Consider the following 25,810-nt stretch of genomic DNA (forward strand, 5'->3'; position numbering starts at 1 on the left):
TAAGAGCTTAACAAATAGCACATTTATTATTATTATACATGCATCCTTGCTTTTTTCTTTCTCTTTCCTTCTCTGTTACTCTCAGTTCCTCTTCTCTTCCTTTCTCTCTTTCTATTTCCTTCTCTCCTCATCACTCTCTCCCTCCCCCCGCCCCCCGGCCCCAATATATCTCTGTAAATGAAAAAGAGCAGGAAATTTTTGTTCAAAAAATGAAATAGATTAAACTCTATTTTTGAGTCATTAAAGTCATTCACAAGATTGACTAAAGGCCTAATCTTGAAATAGCATACTACAGAAAACTGCCAAAATTTTGGCATCCCTTGCTGTCCATTCTGCTGTTAATAAACACAGACCACCAACTTGGCTGTAGAGGAATTTGATGTTTGTCATGAATCAGAGTTCAGTAACCTTCCTCATTTCATTAAGCGGGTCAGACCCAAAACCAATGGAATGAATTATTCCAGTGGTAACCTCTCTTGGCAAAAGTCAACCCCTTCTAAAATGAATGAGGGAATTGATGGATACAAAGAATCTCTTTATGAGCATATTTTAAATTATATTTTCTAAGTTATGTATTCGTATTTATGTCTGTCTCCCCCTCTAGACTGTAAACTCATATGAGCAGGGAAAGTGTCTGCTAATTCTGTTGTACTGTACTCTCCCAAGTTCTTGGTACAGTGTTCTGCACATAGTAAAGGCTCAAGAAATACCATAGATTGACTGATGAACAATTTGGGATTTAGCTAAAAAAAACCCAAAAACCTGCCAAATGGAATCGGGCCATTTTTGAGTAACCAGTGTAATTTTTTTTTCTGATGGTCTTAATACAGTGTTCTGCACACAGTAAGTGCTCAATAAATACGATTGAATCAATCAATCACTACTCAAGCATAGCTGAGTTGGTGTAACAGGTTTTCAGAGCGATACCCAAGAATTAAAAAAACATAACTCTAGTGGAGAGAAGCAGTGTAGGCTAATGGTTAGAGCCTGGGAGTCGGAAGGACCTGAGTTCTAATCTCAGCTCCACCACTCATCTGCTGTGTGATCTTGGGGAAGTCACTTATTTTCTCTGTGCCTCAGTTGCCTCATCTGTAAAATGAGGATCAAGGTTGGGAGCCCCATGTGGGACAAGGGTTGGGTCCGACACAGTTTGCTTGTATCTACCCCACTCTTAGTACGGCGGCTGGTACAGAGTAAGTGCTTAGCAAATACCACAATTCTTGTTACTATTATCATTGTCATTATTATTATTATTCTTAGAACAACCACACCAAACAGCGTAGCTCAGTGGAAAGAGCCCAGGTTTGGGAGTCAGAGGACACGGGTTCTCATCCCGACTCCACCACTTGTCAGCAGTGTGACTTTGGGTAGGTCATTTCACTTCTCTGGGCCTCAGTTACCTCATCTGGAAAATGGGGATTAAGACTGTGATCCCAACATGGGACAACGTGATCACCCTGTACCCCTCCCCCCCAGAGCTTAGAACAGTGTTTGGCACATAGTAAGTGCTTAACAAATACCATCATCTCAGTTGAGAAGTAGGAAGAGTAGATACTCAGGTTCCAGTCAGCGGAGGGAGACCCGAAGGGGAAGTAGCCACAGGGAGAGTCTAGATACTGAAAGGTCCATGGCAAGTGTCATGGCGAGTGTCATGTCATGCTAAAGCTGTGCAAGTTAACTCTAAAGGGTGGCTCAGGAGCTTTGCATACACAACAGTAGATGTGTATTATCACTTTGTGAAATACCCTCCCAGTATCGTCCCACAGGCCAGATGTTTGGGTTTGTCCTTGCTCTGTGATGTCTAACTGTGCTCTATTGGGAGTCTGAAGGTCATTGGCATCATAAGCCCGTCTCAACCCGTCAGGCATTTATTCATAAGTCCATCCCTGGTAATAATAATGTTGGTATTTGTTAAGCGCTTACTATGAGCCGAGCACTGTTCTAAGCGCTGGGGTAGACACGGGGGAATCAGGTTGTCCACGTGGGGCTCACAGTCTTAATCCCCATTTTACAGATGAGGTAACTGAGGCCCAGAGAAGTGAAGTGACTTGCCCAAAGTCACCCAGCTGACAAGTGGCCGAGCCGGGATTCGAACCCATGACCTCCGACTCCAAAGCCCTTGCTCTTTCCACTGAGCCACGCTGCTTCTCTAATTCACCCTGTCGGGCCCTCAGTGACAAGTCAAACCACAGTGAAACCAAACCGCCACGGTATTTAGCGGAACGCTTTAGTCAATCCTCAATCTAATTGAAGGGTAAATTCATATGAAAATACAAACACGCACACACACATATATATATTTATCTACCCTGTCCAACTGTTTTCCCCAAGTTCATGCAGAAGGTCCCATGTCGGAGGAGTTGAAGGAGCCTGGCTGCTCGCAGCATGTCTTGCTGGTACAAGTCTTTAGGTGGTTCTTGGCAGTCTCGCCATAGATGCCTCAGCTCGGGTGGCCTTTGCCTCCGCCCGGAGTCACATTCTTTAGCTCATGGAGTCCACCTGCTTCAGTTGTTCGGGCCCCCTTGTTCGACGCTCGCTCTTCTAGCTCTCTCTTTTTCTCTTATTCTTGTCGGTGGTCACTCCGCCACTTCCCCCCTTTGTATCCACTCATGTTGGTTGTTTCAGAGGGGTCGCGGCAGGTCCTGATTCACTACTTCGACTTGCCTGCTGTCTCAAGCCCGTTAGCGGGTAAAGCCTGGGGGAGAATGGGAGAGGGGACAGCTGCCCCTTCCCCCGCGCCCACTCCGTGGACCGATTTTGCAAGGTAGCTTATCTCGTGTGCCTCCGGCAGTCCTTTTGCTCATTGGCAAGATGGTTCACTGCCTCCTCAAGATCCTCCTTCTATGTTATCGGTTCCTCCCCAAATTCCTCCTTCTATATTGTCGTTCACGGGCTCAAATGATGGTCACTTGTAGAATGGTTTCTGTGTTACAGAATGTCGTGCTCACCACAAAGTGTTCTAATCCCAACTCCTCCGCTTGTCTGCTGGGTGACCTTGGGCAAGGCACTTCACTTCTCTGGGCCTCAGTTACCTCATCTGGAAAATGGGGATCATGACTGTGAGCCTCACGTGGGACAGGGACTGTGTCCAGCCTGATTTGCTCATATTCATTCCTTCATTCAATAGTATTTATTGAGCGCTTACTATGAGCAGAGCACTATACTAAGCACTTGGAATGTACAGATCGGTAACAGATAGAGACAGCCCCTGCCCTTTGAAGGGCTTACGGTCTAATCGGGGGAGACGGACAGACAAGAACAATAGCAATAAATAGAATTGAGGGGATGAACATCTCATTAAAACGATAGCAAATAAATAGAATCAATACATACATCTCATTAACAAAATAAATAGGGTAATGAAGATACATACAGTTGAGCGGTCGAGTACAGTGCTGAGGGGAAGGGAGAGGGGGAGGAGCAGAGGGAAAGGAGGGAAAAGAGGGCTTAGCTGCAGAGAGGTGAAGTGGGGGATAGAGGGAGCAGAGGGAAAAGGGGAGCTCAGTCTGGGAAGGCCTCTCGGAGGAGGTGAGCTTTAAGTAGGGTTTTGAAGAGGGGAAGAGAATTAGTTAGGCAATTAGTCATATCCACCCCAGTGCTTAATACCGCGCCTGGCACATAGTAAGGGCTTAACAAATACCATAATAATAATAATCATTATAATAATAATATTGGTATTTGTTAAGTGCTTACTATGTGACAAGCATTATTCTAAGCACTGGGGTAGATACAGGGTAATCAGGTTGTCCCACGTGAGGCTTACAGTCTTAATCCCCATTTTACAGATGAGAGAACTGAGGCCCAGAGAAGTTGTGACTTGCCCAAAGTCACACAGCTGACAGGTGGTGGAGCTGGGATTGGAACTCATGACCTCTGACTCCTAAACCCGGGCAGTTTCCTCTGAGCCACGCTGCTTCTCTATTATTATGAAGTAGTGTGCCTTAGTGAAAGAGCATGGGATTGGAAGTCAGAGGTCATGGGTTCTAATCCCAGCTCCGCCACTCGTCAACTGTGTGACCTTGGGAAAGTCCACTTCACTTCTCTGTGCCTCAGTTACCTCATCTGTAAAGTGGAGATAAAGACTGTCAGCCCCACGTGGGACAACCTGATTAACTTCTATCTACCCCAGTGCTTAAATGGTGCTTGGCACTAGACTGTAAGCCCATCAGTGAGCAGGGACTGTCTCTATCTGTTGCCGAATTGTACATTCCAAGCACTTAGTACAGTGCTCTGCACATAGTAAGCACTCAATAAATACTATTGAATGAACCCAGTAAGTGCTTAATAAATAACAACATTGTTATTCTTATTATTCAGTTGTACAGTTAATTATTTTACAATTTCATCCTCATATATGAATACTATCTTACTGGAGATCCTTGAGAGCCAGAATCGTATCCATTTACTTTATTGTACTGTTCTCTCCCAAGTGCTTCATACTGTGCTCTGTACACAGTAAATGCTCAGTAAAATACATTAATCAACGAGTGGCATATACTGAGTGCTTGCTTACTATGTGCAGTGTTGATAAACAGGTTTCCTGCCCACAGTAAGCTTGCTGTCTAGAGAGGGAGACAGACATTAATGTAATAGCTATTGAGTGTCTTTAACCTTCATAATAATTGTGGGCAGGGAATGTGTCTGTTATATTGCTTTATTATACTCTCCCAGGCACTTAGTAATGAGCTCTGCACATAGTCAGCGTTCAATAAATATGGATTGATTGATTATCATTAGTTGCTTACTATATGCTAAACACTTTACTAATATATGCAATGATTTATATATGTATATATATATATATGTTTATATAATCATTTTTCCATACTCGTGCTATTTCCCCTTTGAATTTTGTCTACAACTTCTCCAATATGTATTCAATTACTATCTTACTATCTCCTGCTTTCAATTCTAAACTCTAGGGAGGGATTTGGGGATTTTAGTAATAATAATAATAATGTTGGTATTTGTTAAGTGCTTATTATGTGCAGAGCACTGTTCTAAGTGCTGGGGTAGATACAGGGTAATCAGGTTGTCCCACGTGAGGCTCATAGTTAATCCCCATTTTATTCATTCACTCATTCAATAGTGTTTATTGAGTGCCTACTATGTGCAGAGCACTGTACTAAGCGCTTGGAATGAACAAGTCGGCAACAGATAGAGACAGTCCCTGCCGTTTGACGGGCTTACGGTCTAATCGGGGAAGATGGACAGACGAGAACAATGGCAATAAATAGAGTCGAGGGGAAGAACATCTCGTAAAAACAATGGCAACTAAATAGAATCAAGGTGATGTACATTTCATTAACAAAATAAATAGGTAATGAAAATATATACGATTGAGCAGTCGAGTACAGTGCCGAGGGGATGGGAAGGGAGAGGGGGAGGAGCAGAGGGAAATGGGGGGAAAGAGGGTTTAGCTGCAGAGAGGTGAAGCGGGGGCGGTAGATGGAGCAGAGGGAAGAAAGGGGGGAGCTCAGTCTGGGAAGGCCTCTGGAGGAGGTGAGTTTTAAGTAGGGTTTTGAAGGGGGGAAGAGAGTTTGGCGGAGGTGAGGAGGGAGGGCGTTCCAGGACCGCGGGAGGACGTGGCCCAGGGGTCGACGATGGGATAGGCGAGACAGAGGGATGGTGAGTAGGTGGGCGGCAGAGGAGCGGAGCATGCGGGGTGGGCGGTAGAAAGAGAGAGGGGAGGAGAGGTAGGAGGGGGCGAGGTGATGGAGAGCTTCGAAGCCTAGAGTGAGGAGTTTTTGTTTGGAGCGGAGGTCAATAGGCAACCACTGGAGGTGTTTAAGAAGGGGAGTGACAGGCCCAGATCCTTTCTGCAGGAAGATGAGCCAGGCAGCGGAGTGAAGAATAGACTGGAGCAGGGCGAGAGAGGAGGAAGGGAGATCAGAGAGGGCTGACACAGTAGTTTAGCCGGGATATAACGAGAGCCCATAGCAGTAAGGTAGCCGTTTGGGTGGAGAGGAAAGGGCGGATCTTGGCGATAATGTAAAGGTGAGACTGGCAGGTCTCGGTTACGGATAGGATGTGTGGGGTGAACGAGAGAGACGAGTCAAGGACGACACCGAGATCGCGGGCCCGAGAGACGGGAAGGATGGTCGTGCCATCCACGGTGATAGGGAAGTCTGGGAGCGGACCGGGTTTGGGAGGGAAGATGAGGAGCTCAGTCTCGCTCACGTTGAGTTTTAGGTGGCGGGCCGACATCCAGGTGGAGACGTCCCGGAGGCGGGAGGAGATGCGAGCCCCAAGGGGGGGGAGAGGACAGGGGCAGAGATGTAGATCTGCATGTCCTCTGCCTAGAGATGGTAGTCAAAGCCGTGAGAGGGAATGAGTTTACCGAGGGAGTGAGTGTAAATGGAGAACAGAAGAGGGCCAAGAACTGACCCTTGAGGAACTCCGACAGTTAAAGGATGGGAGGGGGAGGAGGCGCCCGCAAAGGAGACCAAGAATGACCGGCCAGAGAGATGAGAGGAGAACCGGGAGAGGACGGAGTCCGTGAAGCCGAGGTGAGATAAGGTGTGGAGGAGGAGGGGATGGTCGACAGTGTCGAAGGCAGCAGAGAGGTCAAGGAGGATCAGAATGGAGTAGGAGCCATTGGATTTGGCAAGAAGGAGGTCACAGGTGACCTTAGAGAGAGCAGTCTCGGTAGAGCGGAGGGGACGGAAGCCAGATCGGAGGGGGTCCGGGAGAGAATGGGAGTTAAGAAATTCTAAGCAGCGATTGTAGACGACTCGTTCTAGGATTTTGGAGAGGAAGGGTAGTAGGGAGATGGGGCGATGACTGGAAGGGGAAGTGGGGTCAAGAGCGGGTTTTTTTAGGATGGGGGAGACATGGGCATGTTTGAAGGCAGAGGGGAGGGAGCCATTGGAGATTGAGTGGTTAAAAATAGAAGTTAAGGAAAGGAGGAGGGCAGGGGCAATGGTTTTTATAAGGTGAGCGGGAATAGGGTCCGAGGCGCAGGTGGAGGGGGTGGCACTTGCGAGGAGGGAGGAGATCTCCTCTGAGGATACTGCAGGGAAGGATGGGAAAGTAGGGGAGAGGGTTGGTGGGGGGGACGGGAGAGGGGGAGGGGTGACTTTTGGGAGCTCAGACCTGATTGTGTTGATTTTTGTGATGAAGTAGGTGGCCAGATCATTGGGGGGTGAGAGATGCGGGAGGGGGAGGAACAGGGGGCCTAAGGAGAGAGTTAAAGGTCCGGAACAATTGGCGGGGTGACGGGCGTGGGTGTCGATGAGGGAGGAGAAGTTTTGCCTGGCAGAGGAGAGGGCAGAGTTAAGGCAGGAAAGGATAAATTTGAAGTGTGTGAGGTCAGCTCGGGGCTTTGACTTTCGCCAGCAGCGCTCAGCAGCTCGAGCATAGGAGTGTAGGAGGCAGACAGAGGAGGTGATCCAGGGCTGTGGGTTAGTGGAGCGAGAGCGGCGGAGGGAAAGGGGGGCGACAGATGAGGTAATTGAGGCACAGAGAAGTAAAGTGACTTGCCCACAGTCACACAGCTGGCAAGTGGCAGATCAGGATTCGAACCCATGACCTCTGACTCCCAAGCCCAGGCTCTTTCCACGGAGCCACGTTTATGAGAGCTCTTAGTACAGTGCCCTGCCTGCTGGAGGAGCTAAATAAATAATTCCAATAGAACAGAATCTGTGACTACATCTGGTGATAACCAGAAAGAGGTGGTGGAAACTAGTGCTTGAAGCATTTTAAAGGAAGATAAAGATTGGAAAGATTAAAATTATGATTAAGATCATGATTAAGAATGCTAGTAAGAATAAATGACACCTCTCTCCTTTTAATAAAACCAAGCACACCAATAGCCAGGTATATTTACCTGTTTAGGATTCACATAGTCTTTTGCGCACAGTAAGCACTCAATAAATGCAATTGAATGAATTTCTGAATAGACCCCCTAAGTGATCACTTTAATTAGTATGGAAAGTATTTCAATTGTTGGAACTTTAGATACTGAATGGAATGTTCCCTCCTTTGTATTTAAATAGCAATTGTATATTTATGTGAGTAATCCCAGCATTTAGTACTATGGTGGGCACATAGAAAGCGCTTAACAAATATCATAATTATTTTCAATGATCATTAATCTCGAACACTGTCGCTTGGCCTGCTATAACCCTCTAGTCACCCAACTTTGGAGAACTGAGATTTAGTTTGTGAAAGGGCCAGTGGATATATTCTTATATGAAGTATTTCATAGAAGTATTCTGGAATTCCACCTTAATTCATCAGATTTTTATTGGCAGAAACTTTTCTCTTTCTCATTTCCTTTTGAATTTTGAGCATATCTTGGGATTCTTGAAGCTGCTCTGACCCTCCCCTCTGCTTCATCTACTTGAAAGTGTAACCTCTTTCAGCCCTTTGATATTCACTCTAACCCCACAGCACTTGCGTACATATCCTTATACCCTAGTATTTTTAGTGGTAATTTTTAAGCATTTACTTTGTGTCAAACACTGTCCTAAGCGCTGGGGTAGATACAAGTTAATTAGGTCAGACACGATCCCTGTCCCGCATGGAGCTCACAGTCTAAATACTATTTCTCCTCTGGGTAATTTATCTTTCCTTCTTTCTCCCCCTCTAGACTATAAACTCCTTGTGGTCAGGGCCTGTGTCCGCCAACTCTATTCTTTTTTACTTTCCCAAATGCTTTGTTCAGTGTTCTGCCCACAGTAAGCACTCAATAAATACTACTGATTGAGTGCTTGAAGTAAGTAAAAAATAAATATGGGCAGCAGCATGGCCTAGTGGAAAGAGCACAGGTCTGGGATTCTGAGGACCCGGGTTCTAATCCCAGCTCCACCACTTGCCTTCTTTGTTACTTTGTGCCTCAGTTTCCTCAACTGTCAAATGGGGATTCAGTACCTGCTCTTCCTCTATTTAGACTGTGAGCCCCTATAGGGAGAGGAAGTGTGCCTGACCTGATTAATTTTTATCCACCCGAGCACTTAGTGCTTGACAAATGCTTAGCCTTTAACAAATGTCATAAAAAAAAATTGTATTTGTTAAGCACTATGTTTATTCATTCAATCATATTTATTGAGCGCTTACTACGTGCCAAGCACCATAATAAGGACTGAAGTAGATGCAAGATAATCACGTGGGACACAGTCTAATTAGCATTCACTCAGTTGTCCATACCTTGTGGTTTCACTACAGGTTTTGGAGAGCATGCTGGCTGGGAATAAGTGTCTTTTTTACCCCACAGCAGATGGGTATCAGCATAGAAGAGTGCCCTGCTGTATGGACTGGGGCAAGTCACTTAACTTCTGAGTGCCTCGGCTTCCTCGACGAGAAGAAGCAGTTGTGCACAGATAGGCAGCATCATTCAAGGTTTTCTTTAACATAGGGCATATATAGGATGTTAATGATGGAACTTATGTAGTGCTTTCTCTATGCCAAGCACTGTTCTGTGCACTGGGGTAGACATGAGATAATCGGATTGGCCACCAATTCCTGCCCCCCACAGGGCCTGCAGTCTTAAAGGGAGGGAGAAAAGGTATTTTCCCCCCATTTTACAGATGTGGAAACTGAGGCCGAGAGAAGCGAAGTGACTTGCCCAAGGTCACACCACATTTAGGTGATGGAGCTGAGGCTAGAACCCGGGTCTTCTGATTCCCAGGCCCGGGCTTTATCCCATCTGGTCATTCCACTTGCTAAGAAGACTGAGCACATGACTGTGCTGTGATCCAGTTTATCCTTTTCTTTCAGAAAGCAAATGTTACTGGCCAATAATGCATTTGCAGTTTTAGCTGCACTGTTGATGGCTACCTCACCACTGGCAGGATCATTTGAAATGCTCATCCTGGGTCGCTTTATCATGGGTGTCGATGGAGGTAAGATGGTTTTACGCTTGTTCCACGTTTTTGGGCAAGATGGTTTTACGCTTGTTCCACGTTTTGGGGTTTCAGACCCGTTATTCTGGCCCAGAGATACGTGAGTCATTTCCTCTGATGCCGGGAGGGGAAAGCACTGAAACTGAGTTAAAGAGGTGTGAAGAGAACCTCTCTTTAGGTTTAATGCATGGGCAGTGGTGGGATTGGATAGAGCTCTCTGGAGAGAGTAATTTATTTGGAGTAGATACTTTCCGAGCCATTAAATGCTGCTTTTCCTGCTTTTGGATGAGATTTAACCAGGAAGATATCCTTTAGAGCCGAGAAGGCTCATAGGAGTTCTGTTGGCTGAGAGAGCCTCTTATGTATCATCAACTTTAATGATTAAAAAAAAGAAAAAGTCCAAAGGATTTTTTTTCCCCAGTAAAATTCTAAATTCTTAACTGTTGCCCTCCCATGTCTTCCCTTCTTAGAATCGGATGTGACTCACCCATTGTCGTCACTTTGTTTATAATAAGTTATATCTGTAATTTATATTAATGCCCATCCCCCCTCTAGACTGTAAACTCACTGTGGGAAGGGAATGTTTTTATTTATTGCTATTTTGAACTCTCCCAAGCATGTAGTACAGTGCTCTGCACACAACACTCAGTAAATATGAATGAGTGTTCTCCTCCCACTAAACGCCTTTCGCAGAGTCAAACAACCAGTTAGTCTTACACATGCCGCTAGATTTTTTGGGGGGTTCAATTCATTCAGTAGTATTTATTGAGCGCTTACTATGTGCAGAGCACTGTACTAAGCGCTTGGAATGTACAAATCGGCAACAGGTAGGGACAGTCCCTGCCCACTGACGGGCTTACAGTCTAATCGATTTGATATAGAGATAGTTACACTAATCTCTTTCATGCCTTAAGTCCTATGAGATCAAAATAATACTTGTGGTAGTTTATGAGCCGCATGGGAGGAAGGGATTGATACTGATCTGTTATCAAATATCTACCCCAGTACTTAGTAGAGTGCTTGGCACACAGTAAAAACTTAACTGCACATAGTAAGAAATAATTATCAATTATCAATTATTTATAATTTATTAGAGGCCAGACACTGTACTAAGTCCTGGGGTAGTTACAAGTACTGGGCACATAGTAATAGCTTAGTTATTATTATGATTATTATTCATATATTATGGACCAAACACGACTAAATCCTGGGGTTGGTTACAAGTGCTTGGCACATAGTAAGAACTTAACAAATACTATATTATCATAATTTTTTTTTTTGTTGGCAGGGAATGTGTCTGTTTATTGTTATATTGTATTCCCCCAAGTGCTTGATACAGTGCTCTGCACACAGTAAACACTCAATAATAAAGATTGATCATCATCACCATTATTAATTTACTATGGACCAAAACTGTACTAATCCTGCGGTAGATACAGGTGTTTGGTACATAGTGAGAATTTAACAAATACTATTGCATCATTATTATCATCATCATTATTATTGTTGTTATTGTTATGCATTTATTGTGTGCCAAACACTGTACTAAATCCTGAGGTAGGTATACATTAATGAGGTCAGACACAGTCCCTATCCCACATGGGGTTCACAGTCTAAGTAGGAGGGAGAATAGGTAACTAAGACTCAGGGAAGTTGTTACTTGGCCAAAGTCACAGAGCAGTCAAGTGGGAGAGGCAGAATTAGAATCCAGGTCCTCTGACTCCCAGGCCCCTGTTCTTTCCACTAGCCACTCTGAGATGCTTCTATAAGAGTCAGTGAAGCCTAGTAGAAAGAGCATGGAGATGAGAGCCAGGAGACCTAGGTTCTAGTCGCAGATCTGCTTGAGGCCTGCTGGGTGACTTTGGCTGTCATTTTACCTCTCTGGGACTCAGTTTCCTCATCTGTAAAATGGGCAGATGTTCTTCCTTCCTCTTCGACTGTGAGCTTCAATCTATCAGTGGTATTTATTGAGCCCTTACTGTGTGCAGAACACTGAACTAAGCATTTGGGACACTGCAGTAGAGTCGATAGTCGTGAATCGTGCCCTGAAAGAGCTTAGTTAAGATCTACAAATTGAGCAATTACTATTTGCAGAACATGTACTTAGCACATGGAAGAATACAGTAGAGTTGGTAGTCATGAAATTTGCCCGCAAAGAGCTTACAATATAAAGGGGGAGGCAGGCATTAAAATAAATTATAGAGCAGGGTCTTGTGCGTGACACAGCTTAGGTCTGATCTGATTATCTTGTAATAGTAGTAATAATAATCATAATTGTGGCATTTGTTAAGCACTTACTATGTGCCAGGCACTGGACTACATGCTGGAGTGGAAACAAGATAATCAGGTTGGACACAGTCCCTGTCCCACATAGGGCTCACGGCCTTAATCCCCATTTCACAGATGAGGTAACTGAGACACAGAGAAGTTAAGTAACTTGCTCAAGGTCACACAGCAAACACATGGTGGAACCAGGATTAAAACTCAGGTCCTCACTCCCAAGCCCATGGTCTTTCCACTGGGCCATGCTGAATCCCCAGGGTTTATGATCTAATAAGTAATTAATATGCCTTTATGTTTATTATGGTAAACAGAGGGGAAAAAGGTCTCAATATCCCTTTGTACTATGTGGTTCTCAGAAATTGTCTTGAATTTGAGACGCACAGAGGATGCTTCTTATGTTCTCTTGTTCATTGTTAGCTAAGGAGAGACTAGATAGAGAAACCGAGGTCCTCAGAGGAACAGAGAACTGCTAACCTGCTCTTTTGGCGGCCGTGGTGTGCTTCTGAGTTAGAAATTTAGAAATGTTCCCTGCCGTCCACTGCAGCACAATATGGGGAAGCGACGTGGCCTAGTGGATAGAACACGGGGCTGGGAGTCGGAAGGACCTGGGTTCTAATTCCAGCTCCACCACTTGTCTGCTAGTGACCTCGAGAAAGTCCCTTCACTTCCCTGTGCCTCAGTTCCCTCATCTGGAAAATGGAGTTTGAGACTGTGAGCCCTATGTAGGATAGGGACTGTATCCAACCTGATTAACTTGTATTTACCCCAGTGCTTAGAACAGTGCTTGGCATGTAGTAAATGCTTAACAAGTACCGTAATAATGGTTATAATTAGTATTACTTGTCTGCTACGTGACCGTGGGCAAGAGAAGCAGCGTGGCTCAGTGGAAAGAGCACGGGCTTTGGAGTCAGAGGTCATGAGTTCGAATCCCAGCTCTGCCACTTGTCAGCTGTGTGACCGTGGGCAAGTCACTTTACTTCTCTGTGCCTCAGTTACCTCATCTGTAAAATGGGGATTAAGACTATGAGCCCCACGTGGGACATCCTGATTCCCCTGTGTCCACCCCAGCGCTTAGAACAGTGCTCGGCACATAGTAAGCGCTTAACAAATACCAACATTATTATTATTCACTTCACTTTTCTGGGCCTCATCTGTAAAATCGGGATCAAGACTGGGAGTGCTGTGTAGGACAGGGACTGTGTCCAACCTAACTAGCTTTTATCTACCCCAGCATTTAGTACAGGGTCTGGCACGTAGTAAGAGCTCAACAAATACCATTTAAAAGAAGGCAACCAAAAACAGAACATGCTGTTTTCTGAAGGTCAGATTTACCTGGCAGAATTTTCCACCCGATAGCATTTCTTCAGAAGGGTAATGAAGAAATCCTTCAGAGCCTGAATAAGCCGCAGACCCTAGAAAGCTTATACAGATGTAAGGATCTAAGCTGATTTTCCCAGAGGAATTGATGAAATCCCCCAAACCCAGACAATAGCTTAACCGCTTACCCTGATTCTTAAATAACCCTGGGAAATTTCAGAGAGAAAAGTCTGAGCTAGGCGGTTTAAGCTTTTTCTAGTTTTTGCCGCAAATACCTGAACAGACCAGTTCAGTAAATCTAGAAATCTACATTGCCAGTCAGTAGATGGCCCGCCAAGAAGGTTGCTGCAAAATCAGGTGGTTTGGGTTTTTTTTTTAAATGTATTTGTTATGCATTTACTGTGCCATGCACTATACTGAGCACTGTAATATATATAATAATCATAATTATGATAGACTGCAAACTCATCTCTAGTTTGTAAGCTCATCGTGGGCAGGGAACATTTCTGCTAATTTTGTTATATTGTAGTCTCCTGAGTTCTCAATAAGTATGATTGATTTATTGATTGATATCTGTTAAGCACTTTCCATGTGTCTAAACCCTATATGCCTCAATCTTGACTATCTCACCACCAACCTCCCATCCAAGTCCTGCTTCTGTCCTGGAACACCCTCCCTTCTGATTATCCACCAGACAATTATTCTCCTCACCTTCAAAACCTTATTGAAGGCACATCCCCTCCAAGAGGCCTTCCCTGACTAAGCCTTCTTTTACTTTCTTCCATTACTTTCTCTGTCTCCCTTGTACTTGGATTTCCTCCCTTTATTCACCCCTCCCTCAGCCCCACAGCACTTAGGTACATATCCCTTGTTTATCAATATTAATGCCTGTCTCCCCTCTGGACTGTAAGCTCCCTGTGGGCAGGGAACAGGTCTACTAACTCTGTTACACTGTAATCTCCCAAGTGCTTAGTACAGTGCTCTGCACCCAGTAAGCACTCAATAAATATGACTAAGACTGTGAGCCCCATGTGAGACAGGGACTGTGTCTGACCAGGTTATCTTGTACCTATCCTAGAGCTTAGAGTGGTGCTTGACACATAGTAAGCACTTAACAAAGACCATAAAAAAATGAGAACTATTCTTTGCTATTCCATTCCCCGGAGGGTCTGGCTGGGGCTGTAGTAAGAGAATCTTTCATTTCAGCCTCAGTCAGACAGGAGGACTCAACCTTCAAAATCAGATTCTTCAGAAGTATCCTTCAAATGCATCAAAAGCAGGAAGCCAGAGAATCAATGAGGCCACTTGATTATCATGGGGCAAAAACTGCCCACAGGCTTAAAAGGGAAATAGCCCAAAACTTCAGTGCATTCTTTAGTTTGCCTTTTAATGAGAAAGATGTTTGAGAGGTGATTTTTTTTTTAATTGGGAAGATCAAACGAACAGGATCAAATTATGGGTACTTCCTAAAATGTTTTTGACCCAGAGATGAACTAGATACAAATAAACGTATCGCTTGCACCAGCTGACACTTACTTGAGAGTTCTGAACCCCTTTTTCTGAGGGGAAAGCTGAAAACTTCCAGCCAAAGTGTAGGATTAGAGGAATGATTGTCAATATAAATCCCATATTCAAGAAGGATGTGTGAGTTTACTTTGGGAATGACTCCTGGAGAATCAATAATTAAGTTTAGAATCCTTACGCTGAAAACTTCCATCCAAAGTGTAGGATTACAGGAATGATTGTCAATATAAATCCCATATTCAAGAAGGATGTGTGAGTTTACTTTGGGAATGACTCCTGGAGAATCAATAATTAAGTTTAGAATCCTTGCACAGTTACATAAACCCTACCTCATAGGGAAAGTAAAAGGATTCTGTAGGATTCTGAATCTGAGATCATTATCCCGTATCCAAGATGATTACTCTGTATCTATCCCAGAGTTTAGCACAGTGATTGGAGAAACAGCATGGCCTAATGAATAGAGCACAGGCCTGGAGGTCATTAGGGCTTGGGTTTTTATACCAGCTCCGCCCCTCATCAGCTGTGTGACCTTGGGCAAGTCATTTCACTTCTTCATGCCTCAGTTACTTTATCAGGAAAATGGGGATTAAGACTGTAAATCCCATGTAGAACATGGACTGAGTCCAACCTGATTAGCTTTTATCTACCCCAGAGTTTAGTACAGTGTCGGGCACATAGTAAGCGCTTAATAAATGCCATGAAGAAGAAAGATACAGAGCTGGGAGGCATCAGTCAATAATCTAGGAATTAGGTCTCAGAGCTGTAGTTCATCATTCCTTTAATTCGCTGGTCCATTGTGCAGTAGCAGCTAGGAAAATATAATCCGGAGGAGATTGAAAACCCACAGAGAAGGCCCAGTTTGCCCGTACAGAACGTCCTCCTGTCACGTGGGGAGAGCGGGTGTGCAAAAATCCATTAAAAGGATCAACCTCCCGTTATTCTCATCACAAGTCTCATGCTTGCCAGCAGGCACACAACTGTTTCTTGGAAGACTGTGCTGCGTTGTATGCAGAGAGACCCTTGCGCTCAAAGCACCGATTCCACCATTGCATTCAAGACAGAGTGGTGTAGTGGATAGAGCACAGAGCTGGGAGTCAGAGGTCATGGGTTCAAATCCCCGATTAGCCGCTTGTCAGCTGTGTCATCTTGGGCAAGTCACTTTCCTTCTCTGTGCCTCAGTTACCTCATCTGTAAAATGGGGATTAAGACTGTGAGCCCCACGTGGGACAACCTGATCACCTTGTATCCTCCCCAGAGTTTAGAATAGTGCTTTGCACATAGTAAGTGCTTAACAAATGCCATTATCATTATTAGTAGTATTAGTATTAGTACTAGATGGGTGTTAAATGAGAAGCAGTGCAGTCCAGTAGAATGATCTCAGGCCTGCGAGTCAGGAGATCCAGGTTCTAATTCTGGCTCTGACATTTTCCGGATGTAAGATAATAGGCAAGTCACTTCAGTGTTCTGTGCCTCAGTTTCCTCATCTGTAAAATGGGGATTAAATATTGATTTTCCTTCCCCTTTAGTCTGTGAGGCTGGGAGGGTGTCTGATCTGATTGCACTGCATTCGCTCCAATGCTTAATTTATTGTCTTTAAATACCACAGTGGTTATCATTATTAGGTCATAAATGCAGAATTGGCTAATAAGGAGCTCTCTGACAGTGTGGTAAAGACAACCAACAGTCCTGTCTTCTTTTCCAGGTATTGCTCTCAGTGCCCTCCCCATGTACCTGAGTGAAATTTCACCCAAGGAAATCCGAGGCTCCTTAGGACAAGTTACCGCCATCTTTATCTGCATTGGCGTCTTCACGGGACAGATCCTAGGGCTGCCTGAGATATTTGGAAGGGTGAGTCTGGGGATTTTCTTCCCCTTGTATGATGGATTTTGACTATGTCACTTCTGACTGCGGGAAAAGAAGCAGCATGGCATAGTGGTTAGAAAATGGGCCTGGGAGTCCAGTCATGGGTTCTAATTCTGGCTCCGCCACTTGTCTGCTGTGTGACCTTGGGCAAGTCACTTCACTTCTCTGGGCCTCAGTTACCTCATCTGTAAAATGGGACTGTGAGCCCCACTTGGGACAAGGGACTGTGACCAACCCGATTTGTGTGTTTCCACCCCAGAGCCCAGCACATAATAAGTGCCCAGCACATAATAAGTGCTTAACAAATACCATAATAATAATTATAATAAGAAGAAGAATGAGTAGAACAAGAACCTCTATGCCTATAGAGTGCTCTAAAATCCTACTGATTGAGCACCCACTGAATGCAGTGCGGTGCTAGGCAAAGTAAAGCATTTTCTCTTAAGAATAAATTGGAACAATTAGAGAAGCAGCATGGCTTATTGGATAGAGCCTGGGCCTGGAAGACAAAAGGACCTGGTTTCTAATCCTGGCTCTGCCACATCTCTGCTGCTGTGTGACCTTGAGCAAGTCATTTCACTTCTCTGGGCCTCAGTTCCCTCATAAGTAAAATGGGGATAAAAGCGTGAGCCGCATTTTGGGACAGGAACTGTGTCTGATTAACTTGTATCTATCAGCACTTAGAACAGTGCTTGGCACAGAGTAAACACTTAGGAAGTATCATCATTGTCGTTATTATTATTCTATTTTGATGGTTTTATTTTGGTCCTGCTTCATTTTGTATCCCCTTGCTTTGACTTCTTTCAACTGTTTCATCCCCTTCATATCTTTAATCGATCATCATCACCAGTATTTTCTCAGCACTTACTAGGTGGAGAACACTGGCCTGAGCACATGGGAGAGTACAATACAACAGAATTGGTAGACATGTTCCCTGCTCAAGAGGATCTAGCTGCCTAGAAGGGGAGACAGATAAATAATTTACGGATAGATAGCCGTTCCTGAGTGCAGTGGGACTTGACCTCTCCGTTGACAGAGGGAAGACTGAGTCATTCATTCATTCAATTTATTGAGCGCTTAATGTGTGCAGAGCACTGTCCTAAGTACTTGGAAAGTACAATTTGGCAACAGATAGAGACAATCCCTCCCAACAACGGGCTCACAGTCTAGAAGGGGGAGACAGACAACAAAACGAAACAGGTAGTTGGGCATCAGTAGCAGGAGTCCTGCTTGGCTGAAGGTGTGCTTAGGAAGCTAAGTTAATTAATTAATTAATGTTGGTATTTGTTAAGCGCTTACTATGTGCAGAGCACTGTTCTAAGCGCTGGGGTAGACACAGGGGAATCAGGTCGTCCCACGTGGGGCTCACAGTCTTCATCCCCATTTTACAGATGAGGGAACTGAGGCCCAGAGAAGTTAAGTGACTTGCCCACAGTCACACAGCTGACAAGTGGCAGAGCTGGGATTCAAACTCATGACCTCTGACTCCAAAGCCCGTGCTCTTTCCACTGAGCCACGCTGCTTCTCAAGTTCCATCCTGTGGCTTTGAAGGTGGGGAGAGTGATCGTCTTTCAGCTCTGAAGAGGGAGGGAGTTCCAGGCCGGAGGCAGGATGTGATCAAGGAGCTGGTGACAAGAGAAATGAGATCGAAGTCCAGTGAGCAAGCTGGGCCTAGAAAAGTGAAATGTGCCGGCTGGGTTGCAGTAGGAGGGAGAACGGGTATCGAATCCCCGTTTTGTAGATGACCAAACTGAGGCACAGAGAAGTGAAGTGACTTGCCCAAGGTCATACAGCAGTCAAGTGGCAGAGTTCCGATTAGAACCCAGGTTCTCGGCCTCCCGGTCCCACGCTTTTTCCACTTGGTCATGCTGCTCCTCTGAGCATCCAACATTTGTCTAAGTGAAGAATGTTGAGTTGATTTGAATTTCTCTGTTTAAACAATATTAGTCGGTTAGCTTTGAAGGGAGGGAAAACTGAGCTTTCAAAAATAGCAGAAAGGAGAAAGCAGGGGCTCGATCCAAGTGCTAATGAACATTTGTCTTTGAATTTGAATTACAAGGACAAGCGGGGTGAGAGAATTATTCATGGACTTGACATGGGGAAGATAAAATAGAGAATGTTGGTGAATTAAAGTCTGCGTGTTGAATTAAGGAGGGTTTTCGCCCCACCTCTAGACCGTGAGCTTGTTTTGGACAGGGAAGGTGTCTACCAACTCTATTGTATTGTTCTCTTCCAAATGCGTGGTACAGTGCCCTGCACACAGTAAGCACTCAATAATTGTAATTGATTGATTATTATTATTTAGCACTGATGTAGCGCTTTAAACTTCCCAAGCACTTTCTCAGTTGCTATAATTCCGCCTGAGTGGAAGATAAAGTGGATGAAAGATGAAAAGCAAAAACAGATTCAAATCGTACAGAAAACATAAATTGGGACAGTTGGAAGAAACAACAGAGTTTAAATATATGTTTATTACTGCTGGAGGATAAACCCCCCTTTTCCTCAGCTGCCTCTCCCCTCCCCATCACCCCAACCTGCTCCCTTTACTCTCCTCCCCATCCCCCCACCCACAGGCCTTGTGTATATATGTACATATTTATAATTCTATTTATTTATATTAATGATGTGTATATATCTATAATTCTATTTATTTATATTGATGGTATTGATGCCTGTTTACTCTTTTTGCTGCCTGTCTCCTCACTTCTAGACTGTGAGCCCATTGTGGGCAGGGATTGTCTCTGCTGCTGAATTGCACTTTCCAAGCTCTTAGTACAGAGCTCTGCACACAGTAAGTGCTCAATAAATACAACTGAATGAATGAATCCCTAAGTGTTTAAGGGGTGAAGAGTCAAGTGCATAGGCAATCAATCAGTGATATTTTTTGAGTGCTGTACTGAGAGCTTGGGAGTGTACAGTAAAACAGAGTTGGTAGATAAAGAAGCAGCGTGGCTCAGTGAAAAGAGCGCAGGCTTGGGAGTCAGAGGTCAGGGGTTCATATCCCAGCTCTGCCACTTGTCAGCTGTGTGACTGTGGGAAAGTCACTTCACTTCTCTGTGCCTCAGTTCCCTCATCTGTAAAATGGGGATTAACTGTGAGCCTCACGTGGGACAACCTGATGCCCCTGTATCTACCCCAGCGCTTACAACAGGGCTCTGCACATAGTAAACGCTTAACAAATACCAACATTATTATTATACTCCCCACCAACAAGGAGCTTACAGTCTAGAGAAGCAGCGTGGCTCACTGGAAAGAGCACGGGCTTTGGAGTCAGAGGTCATGGGTTCAAACCCCAGCTCTGCCACTTGCCAGCTGTGTGACTTTGGGCAAGTCACTTTACTTCTCGGTGCCTCAGTTCCCTCATCTGTAAAATGGGGATTAAGACTGTGAGCCCCACGTGGGACAACCTGATTCCCCTGTGTCTACCCCAGCGCTTAGAACAGTGCTCGGCACATAGTAAGCGCTTAACAAATACCAACATTATTATTATTAGAGGGGAGACAGACACTAAAATGAATTACATCAAAATGATATGTACGTCAGTGCTGTGGGACTGAGGGTGAGGTGAATATCAGGTTCTCCAAGGCTGTAAGCCCGTTCTCTAGACTGTAAGCTCACTGTGGGCAGGGAAAGTTTTTGTTTTATCATTATATTGTACTCTCCCTAGGGCTTTGTACAGTACGTACTCAATAAATATGTTGAACTGATTTCTTCAAGAGTACAGGTTCAAGTGAATAGGTGGCACAGGAGGGAGAGGGAGTAGGCGGAATGAGGGCTTAGATGGGGAAGGCCTCTTGGAGGAGATGGGATTTTAATAAAGTTTTGGCAATGGGGACAATGGTATTAAGGGGAAAGGAGTTCTAGACCAGAGGCAGGAAATAATAATAGTAATAATAATAATAACGGTATTAGTAAAGTGCCTACTATGTGCCACACACTGTACTAAGTGTCGGGGTGGATAAAGGAAATTGAGTTGGATACAGGCGCTGTACTACATGGGGTTCACAGTCTCATTCCCCATTTGACAGAGGAGGTAATTGAGGTGCAGAGAAATGAAGTGACTTGCTCATGGTCCCACAGCAGACAAGTGGCAGAGCTGAGATTAGAACCCTTGACCTTCTGATACCAGGCCCGTGATCTCTCCGCTGTGCTGTGCTCCTGATGTGGGGAAGGAGCTGGTAGTGAGATAGATGTGATGGAGGTACAGTGAATACACTGGTATTTAGAGGAGCGAAGGGTGTTGTCTGGGCTGTAGCAGGAGATTAGCAAGGTAAGGTAGGAGGGGAAGATCGGATTGAGTGCTTTAAACTGATTATGAGGAATTTCTGTTCACTATGGAGATGTATGAACTAGGGGCGTAAAATAGGACTAGTAGTGGAAATTGGCCTAATCTGAATAACTATTCAGGTATGATTTTAGATTTGCATCTGCTTCTTTCAATTGCGTAGAATCCCAAATCTGAAATTTTACACCCAGTCAGTCAGTGATATTTATTGTGTGCTTCCTGTATGCACACGACCGTTCTGAGCATTTGGAAAAGTACAGTACAACAGAGTATGTGGATTGAACCCTGCCCACAAGGAACTTTCAGTCTAGACCCAATTTTAAGTGCCGTTTTTGTTTAAGGGACGCAATCAGAGTGGGGAAAACTGGAAATCACCGAAATCCTGCAGTGCAATGATGTCTCATTCATTCATTCAGTCGTATTTACTAAGCACTTACTTTGTGTAGAGCACAGTACTAAGAGCTTGGAAGAGTACAATATCACAATAAGCAGGCACATTCTTTACCCACAACGAATTTACAGTCTAGAGGAGAGGGGAGGCAAACATTAATACAAATAAATAAATTCCAGACACGTACATAAGGGCTGTGGGGCTGCAAGGGGCAATGAATAAAGGGAGCAAGTCAGGGTGAAGCAGAAGGGAGTGGAAGAAGGCATAGTCAGGGAAGGCCTCTTGGAGGAGATGTGCCTTCAATAAGGCTTTGAAGTGGGGGAGAGTCACTGCCTGGCAGGTTTGAGGAGGGAGGACGTTCCAGGCCAGAGGCAGGATATGGGCGACGGGTTGGCGGCGAGAAAGACAGATATCAAGGAGCTGGTGTTACTTTTGTTTCTAGGAGGCCTAGTGGAGAGAACCTGGGCCTGGAAATCAGAGGACTCGGGTTCTAGTCCCTACTCTGCCGCTCATCTGCTGTACTACCTTGAGCAAGTCACTTCACTTCTCTGTGCCTCACTGACCTCATTTATAAAATGGGGATTCAATATCTGTCCTCCCTCCTGCTTGGACTATGAACCTCATGCGGAACCTGAATATCTTGTATCTACCCTTGTGCTTAATACAGTGTTCAGCACATAGCAAGCACTTAACAAATATCACAATTATAATTATCATTATTTTGATAATGATAATATTATTGGGATAATAATTATAGAAAGCATGACTGTCCATTGGAGATAACATTTATATTTTGACTGAGTTTTTGAGAGTGAACTTTGAGCCTAGAAATAAACTTTAGCTTGTATTTAAAATGTGTCCACTCACCTATGTTAAAATAATTTGAACAGCGATAGAGAAAATACAAAACATATCCAATTTCTGAGGATGATTTTTCCATTTCAGTGATTCAGAAATCATTTTCGTTCCCTGGCATTAGGCATCTGAAATTTTGATCCTGACCTAGACTTTTGTGCTGTGGGTTGAAAACCTAATGTGTATCTTATATGTCAAGATCTAGAGCCGATTACTTCCTTCTTAGGGAAATAAGAAAAGAACTTTGCAATTGTAATTTTTTTGAAGCTTGCTTAGAACTGTGGAAAAATACTGTACGTATTAAAAGTCTACCTCTGGGTAGATTAACTCTGAAAAGAAAAAATTATTCTTTTACGATGAGGAAGTGCAGAGTTTCTTTTCCGGCACTGTGCTAAAGGCTGGGGTAGATACAAGATAACATTGTCCTGGTCCCATATTGATCTCCCAGTCTAAATGGGAGGGAGAACAGGTATTGAATAATCTCCATTTTACAGATGAGAAAACTGAGGCACAGATAATTTAAATGCTGTGGGATTAGAACCCAGGTCCTTCTGACTCTCAGGATTATGCTAATAATAATAATAATAGTAATAATGCTCAGTCCTAAATGCATGGGAGAGTACAATACAACAAGGTAACAGAGTTGGTTGAAACATTCCCTGCCCACAGCGAGCTCATAGTCAAGAGGGGGAGACAGGCATTAATATAAATAAAGAAATGGCTCAGTGGAAAGAGCATGGGCTTTGGAGTCAGAGGTCATGAGTTCGAATCCCAGCTCTGCCACTTAGCTGTGTGACCGTGGGCAAGTCACTGAACTTCTCTGTGCCTCAGTTACCTCATCTGTAAAATGGGGATTAAGACTGTGAGCCCCACGTGGGACATCCTGATTCCCCTGTGTCTACCCCAGCGCTTAGAACAGTGCTCGGCCCATAGTAAGCGCTTAACAAATACCAACATTATTATTATTATTATTAATTATAGATATGGACATAGTGCTGTGGGGCTGAAGAGGGTGTGAATGAAAAGAACAAGTTGGGGTGATGCCGAAGAGAGTGGGAGAAGAGGAAAAGAAGGCTTAGCCGGGGGAGGTCTTTTGGAGGCGATGTGCGTGAAATAAAGCTTTAAAGTGGGGGGGAGAGTGATGGCCTGTCAGATGTGAAGCAGGAAGGTCTTTTAGGCCAGAGCGGGACATGGGCTAGAAGTAGGCAGAGAGATAGATGAAATCATGATACAGTGAGTAGTTTGGTATTTAGAGGACAACATAGTAAGTGCTAAATAAATACAATTGATTGCTTACTAAATTGATCCTCCTAGGGCTCTGCTCCCACTAACCTTTCCAGGAGGAGAGTTTCTTGTGCCTTATTAAAAGCACATCTCCTCTAAGAGGTCATTTCCTCTTTTCCCACTCTCTTCTGGGTCACCTTTGCACTTGAATTTGCATCCTATATCCACCCTTCCCTCAGCCCCACAGCACTCATTAGCATGGCTCAGTGGAAAGAGGCCGGGCTTGGGAGTCAGAGGTCATGGGTTCTAATCCCCGCTCCGCCACTTACCATCTGCGTGTCGTTGGGCAAGTCACTTAACATCTCTGTGCCTCGGTTACCTCATCTGTAAAATGGGGATTAAGACTGTGAGCCCCATGTGAGACATATTTATTGCCATTGTTCTCGTCTGTCCGTCTCCCCCGATCAGACCGTAAGCCCGTCAAACGGCAGGGACCGTCTCTATCTGTTGCCGACTTGTTCATTCCAAGCTCTTAGTACAGTGCTCTGCACATAGTAATCACTCAATAAATACTATTGAATGAATGAATGAATGAACATACTGACTACCTTGTACCTCCCCAGCGCTTAGAACAGTGCTTGGCACATAGTAAGCGCCTAACAAATGTCATTATTATTACTGTTATTATTATATCCATAATTCATTTATTTATGGTAGTATCGGTCTCCCTGTCTAGACTCTAAGCTCTTTTAGGTTTTTTTCTGGAATTTGTTAAGCAATTACTACTTGTACTGATGTCTGCCTCGCCCCTTCTAGACTGTGAGCGTGTTATGGGAAGGGATTGTCTTTATTGCTATATTGTACTTTCCAAGTGCTTAGTACAATACTCTGCACACAGTAAGTGCTCAGTAAGTATAATTGAATGAATGAATGTGCCAGGCACTGTCCTAAGCACTAGGGTAGATACAAGTTAATCAGGTTGGACACGATCCATGTCCTACGTGGGGATCACAAGCTTAATCCCAATTTTACAGATGAGAAAGCTGAGGCACAGAGGAGTGAAGTGACTTGCCCGGGTCACCCAGCAGACAAGTGGCGGAGCAGGGATTAGAATTCAGGTCCACCTGACTTCAAGGCCCGTGCTCTATCCGTTAATTAATTAATGTTGGTGTTTGTTAAGCGATTACTATGTGCAGAGCACTGTTCTAAGCGCTGGGGTAGACACAGGGGAATCAGGTTGTCCCAAGTGGGGCTCACAGTCTTCATCCCCATTTTACAGATGAGGTAACTGAGGCCCAGAGAAGTGAAGTGACTCGCCCACAGTCACACAGCTGACAAGTGGCAGAGCTGGGATTCGAACCCATGACCTCTGGCTCCAAAGCCCGTGCTCTCTCCACTGAGCCACGCCGCTTCTCCAGGATTAGTTAGGCAACACTGCTACTCACTGTAGGCAGGGAACATGTCTACCCACTGGGTTATACTGTACTCTCCCAACCACTTAATAAAGTGCTCTCTCCACAGGAGGCATGCTGTAAATGCGATTGATTGATTAATTGATTGCTGCCGAAGCCCCTCCCAAGTGCTTTTCTCAACCTAGTTTTTCTCCCCCAGACAGATGTTGATGAAAGATCTCGTGAGGATGAATGAGATAATATACGTGAAAATGCTCTGAGCTCTTCAGAGGAAAGATGTGAGCTGATGGTATTCTATCAGCACCCATGAACTTAATATCTATATGCTCTCATAAGGAGTAGTCATAGTGGTATTTATTGAATGCTTACGCAGGGCACTGTACTGAGATTTTTTCAGGCAGTTTCATATGTGGGTCTCTGAGCGTGTTCCATTTTAGCAAGGGTGCCCGTGGGAAGTACAAATCTTGCCTTAATAAATGTTTTGTGTAGTAATAATGTTGGTATTTGTTAAGCACTTACTTTGTGCAGAGCACTGTTCTAAGTGCTGGGGGAGATACAGAGTAATCCGGTCGTCCCACGTGAGGCTCACAGTCTTAATCCCCATTTTACAGATGAGAGAACTGAGGCACAGAGAAGTTAAGTGACTTGCCCACAGTCACACAGCTGACTAGTGGCAGAACCGGGAGTCGAACCCATGACCTCTGACTCCAAAGCCCAGGCTCTTTCCACTGAGCCACCCTGCTTCCCAATGTAGTAGCCAGAATGCTGAAAAATCCTCCCATCCTCCTAGTCAACTAATTTCCCTTCCCCT

At 44.5% G+C, this 25,810-nt stretch overlaps 1 protein-coding gene across 3 annotated transcripts in view; it reads left to right on the forward strand.

Annotated features, from left to right (window-relative positions):
- The window catches only part of SLC2A9 (solute carrier family 2 member 9), a 304,495-nt gene that overhangs the window by 130,192 nt on the left and 148,493 nt on the right, over positions 1 to 25,810 (forward strand). For all 3 annotated transcript variants that reach the window (XM_039911938.1, XM_039911939.1, XM_029063982.2), the window contains 2 exons: positions 9,721 to 9,845; positions 16,672 to 16,817. In XM_039911938.1, the coding sequence (XP_039767872.1) occupies positions 9,721 to 9,845; positions 16,672 to 16,817 (271 nt within the window). The remainder of the gene's footprint in view (positions 1 to 9,720; positions 9,846 to 16,671; positions 16,818 to 25,810) is intronic.

The sequence above is a fragment of the Ornithorhynchus anatinus genome, chromosome 4 (genome assembly GCF_004115215.2).
Source record: "Ornithorhynchus anatinus isolate Pmale09 chromosome 4, mOrnAna1.pri.v4, whole genome shotgun sequence".
Lineage (NCBI taxonomy): Eukaryota > Metazoa > Chordata > Mammalia > Monotremata > Ornithorhynchidae > Ornithorhynchus > Ornithorhynchus anatinus.